The sequence below is a fragment of the Diadema antillarum genome, unplaced genomic scaffold (genome assembly GCF_040938485.1).
Source record: "Diadema antillarum isolate AM-2024a unplaced genomic scaffold, OU_Dant_1.0 seq00002737_RagTag, whole genome shotgun sequence".
In the NCBI taxonomy this organism is placed as follows: domain Eukaryota; kingdom Metazoa; phylum Echinodermata; class Echinoidea; order Diadematoida; family Diadematidae; genus Diadema; species Diadema antillarum.
This window is the reverse complement of record NW_027273334.1, coordinates 7,138-10,939: the sequence shown is the minus strand read 5'-3', so window position 1 is coordinate 10,939 and position 3,802 is coordinate 7,138. Positions and strand designations below refer to the sequence as shown.

The 3,802-nt window shown below is 41.6% G+C and overlaps 1 protein-coding gene across 1 annotated transcript; it reads left to right on the top strand.

The window, feature by feature from the left end:
* Window positions 1-481: 481 nt before the first annotated feature.
* On the top strand, window positions 482-3,152 carry LOC139715079 (uncharacterized). The gene is made up of 2 exons (XM_071626700.1): window positions 482-579; window positions 936-3,152. The coding sequence occupies exon 2, from the start codon at window positions 1,237-1,239 to the stop codon at window positions 2,533-2,535; it is 1,299 nt and encodes a 432-aa protein (XP_071482801.1). The 5' UTR covers window positions 482-579; window positions 936-1,236; the 3' UTR covers window positions 2,536-3,152.
* Window positions 3,153-3,802: the final 650 nt, after the last annotated feature.

The window sequence follows — 3,802 nt, the reverse complement described above, 5'->3', positions numbered from 1 at the left end:
TGTGAATACTATGCGTAATTATCCTGGAAAATAAGCTTAATTTTCGTGGTTTTTTATATATCTATGTGAAATGTTTCGATTGCCACGGATTTCCAACTAAATTTTACATCCACCACATTGTCTGATGTCTCAGCTTTAAGTTGATCCAGATTTAGCTGCCACCTTCAGCCACTTTTTGTGTTAGAGACAATTTTCCGTGACACATCACTCGTAAAATACGTCTATTTTGGACCACGCAGGCACCGGGAAGGATCTATCATCATACACCGCCGCATGGGGGCGCGCATGATTTTTTCCCCCCTCCTACACGTCAAGGACCAATAAACACATTATTAACACCCACGCTATGGCCTAAACACCAAAAAGTAAACAAGATTATAATTTATTGCGCTAGTTTCAGTTTCTAAAAGTCCCTCTTCCAAAGATGCAAGTGTGCTATGGCCATGGGGGTATAGTCTCGCCTTGTACCTCCTATAGGCATCACTACACAAGCCATACTTTCCCAGCTCTGCGATACGGATATCAAAGAACTTCAACGATCTGTGTACCCAGTGATATCTCTTCTGCTCTTCAGAAAAGGTAAATAGTGATTCACATGGTATGGATTTAATAAATCTTTAAATATATCAACGATGCAGACTTTCATACATTGAAAACTCTTTCTTAGTTGCTTAGTCGTTAGCCTTTCTCTCTCCTATTACTATTAGGGAGACTTCCTATAAGCTGTTATAATTCCAGTATAGTATTCAAGAGACTAGTTTTTAGAGTGTTGAGCTCATATAAATGGATGTGGCTTATAACGTAATGAGGTAGAGACTGATATGACGATATCAAAGATTGGTTTTATATCACACATTTACTGTTAGAGTGAAGACATTCACCTATCAGTGTATAAAGTGTCTATATCGTAAGATTATTTTCTCACTCATTTACAGCCCTGGACAATTATTTGCTTGACTAGTGTGGATCTATCAGCATGGAATCCATGCCTTTAACGAAACGGAAACTTTTTGAAATCGCCCATGCTGAAGGATATTTAAATAACGCGGAAGTGTGCACTTTGAAAAGTTGAACGATTTTGTGAGTCAGCATCATGGATTATCAGGGAATGAGATGCACATCCAAGCATAAAAATCAATCAGACAATTCGTGTACAAGTGCAGATGGAGGTGGAAGAACAGCAATCGTACCTTGGACAAGTTTCTGCGTAACTACAGTGACTGGCTCGATGGCAATATGTTCACAGAGGAGGTCAGTAGGTTGCTAATGCAGGACGTACCTGGAACGTCTCATCAAGAGCCCGATGCGGGCCGTCCATCTAAAAAATGGCAACATCTGTCCAAAAGATCCAAGCAAAGAAAGGCGCAAGATCTACTGAGTCACACAGAGCCACCGGAACTGCTTTTTGCAGCATCGCAGGGAGCATACAAGAAAAACAGGGACTTAAAGTATGTCCTCAACTTTACTCTGATATCCCCATCAAGACCTACGAAAGTGAGAACACTCATATCACAACCAGTTGAAACACAAGAATCGTACACACCTGACGAAGCATTGTCACTACTTCTAGAAACGGACATGACAAAGCAGTCTTACCAAACGATAAGGACAGCTGCAAAATATAAGCATGCAGACATCTATCCATCCTACAACGCAGTAAGAGGAGCCAAAAAGAAATGCTACCCTGAAAATATATCGATCAAGGAGGATTCTGCCAAAGTCCCTCTCCAGAATCTCCTCGATCACACGGCACTCAGGATTATCCAGGAACAGAAGGAAGCAATCACTGAAGTTGTCGAGAATCTTGAGGATGATGAACAGCTCCCATGTAAGCTTGTTTGTAAGTGGGGATTCGATGGCTCTTCTGGTCAGAGTGAATACAAGCAGAGGTTCACCTCCACAGGTCAATCCGATGAGAGTTTGTTTTGCCCTACAATGGTCCCATTGCAGCTGCTTTCAAATGGTCGTGTATTGTGGGAGAACCCAGTACCCTCTTCAACGAGATTTTGCCGCCCGATTCATCTGCAGTTCAGCAAAGAAACAACTGAGTTATCTCAAGAGGAAAACATGTCAATCAGTGAAGAAATTCGCAACTTGCAACCAATGGATGTTACTTTGGATATCAACTACGAAGTGGAAGCGGACCTCAACAGAAAGGCTGACCTTCAAGTAACGTATGACCTACATCTCACAATGGTTGACCAAAAGGTGATAAACGCACTGACAGAGACGAAATCATCTATGCGATGCTATATTTGCGGGGCAACGCCAAAGCAATTCAATAACATTGAAGAATTACTCAGCAGAGAAGAAGAGTCCCATCTTGAGTACGGCCTCTCTCCACTCCACAAGTGGATACGGTGTTTTGAAGTGCTACTCCACATCGCATATCGCATTCCAGTGAAAAAGTGGCGGGTGGGAACAAACGAGGAGAAGGCTTTAGTAGCAGAACGGAAGCAGCAGATCCACGATCGATTTACAACGGAACTAGCTCTCAAAGTTGACGAGCCGAAACGGGGCTGGGAACACAAATGACGGGAACACAGCATGAAGGGCATTTAAACATGAACATTTGTTTGCTGATATTTGTGGACTAGACGAATCCCTCGTACATAGACTACATTTGCTCCTCGTGGTTATTTCTTGCAAACTTCCCCTCAATCCAGACAAATTTGGGAGTTTTTGTAGAGAAACAGCAGAGCTGCAGGTGCAGCTGTATCCTTGGTTCAGAATGCCAGTAAGTGTCCACATTTTGCTGATTCATGGCAGTAGAATTATTTCAACATCAGTACTCCCCATTGGCATGATGAGTGAGGAGGCACAAGAGGCAAGGAATAAAGACAACAAGCTATTCCGTCGAAGGCATGCACGCAAAACATCCCGGACTGATAACACGAGCGATGTTTTCCATAGACTCATGGTAACAAGCGATATTGTCATTAGCAGTAGGTCGATTAGTGCACACAGACATCTTATCCGTTCATGGATTTGAAATTTGTGCGCATGTGATGTGTGCGCATGCGCTGGCCGTCAATTCAGTGTAGCTCTCCCAAGGTCCTCTCGACTGAGTCACATTCAGTCATCAATTCGAACAGAAAGGGACTATTGGCAGAACCAAACGTTGCCCGAAGCCTGTTTTCAATACTTCAACTTAACTGGTAAGTCTTCAAATTGAAGAAATTTTTGGATTTTAAGTTGATATTTACCCGCGATACTAGTCTGTACACATAAACAGATACCTCATTGGATTAAGTGACTCGCACGTATGATGTTAAAGCTTGCAGCTTTGCTTTCTCCTTCTGTATCGACCCAAACGATCATCATGACAAAAAACAAACAAATAAACAAAACAAACAAGCAAACAAAAACAACAACCAGCCAAAGAAACGAACAAAGCAAGCTAACAAAAAACGTACTTTCTGCTTATGGAATCATGCTTTGATACTAAATGTGACCCTTTTTTTGGTCGAGGGATACGGGGTCACAATTGAAAACACACACACACACACACACACACACACACACACACACATTTTTACTGATATTACGTATTAATGCTTTGATGAATTAAATTCTATTTTTGACAACCAACAAGTTTTTCACCATTCTCGAGAGCTATGATATCATAACGGACCTTCTGAATTATGAAAGACCCAGGGAACACCATTCTGTAGATGTTTTCAAATTCATGATTAACAAGTAGAAATGAGATATCATAGAAACTGATTAAACACGTTTGTCATTTTCAATCTCCTATTCAATTTCCGTGGTTTAACATACTAGTCGCTGGAGTATGAAGCGG

Excerpts from the sequence above, each read along its gene's own strand:
- LOC139715079 (XM_071626700.1), top strand. The coding sequence starts at position 1,237 with ATGTTCACAGAGGAGGTCAGTAGGTTGCTAATGCAGGACGTACCTGGA.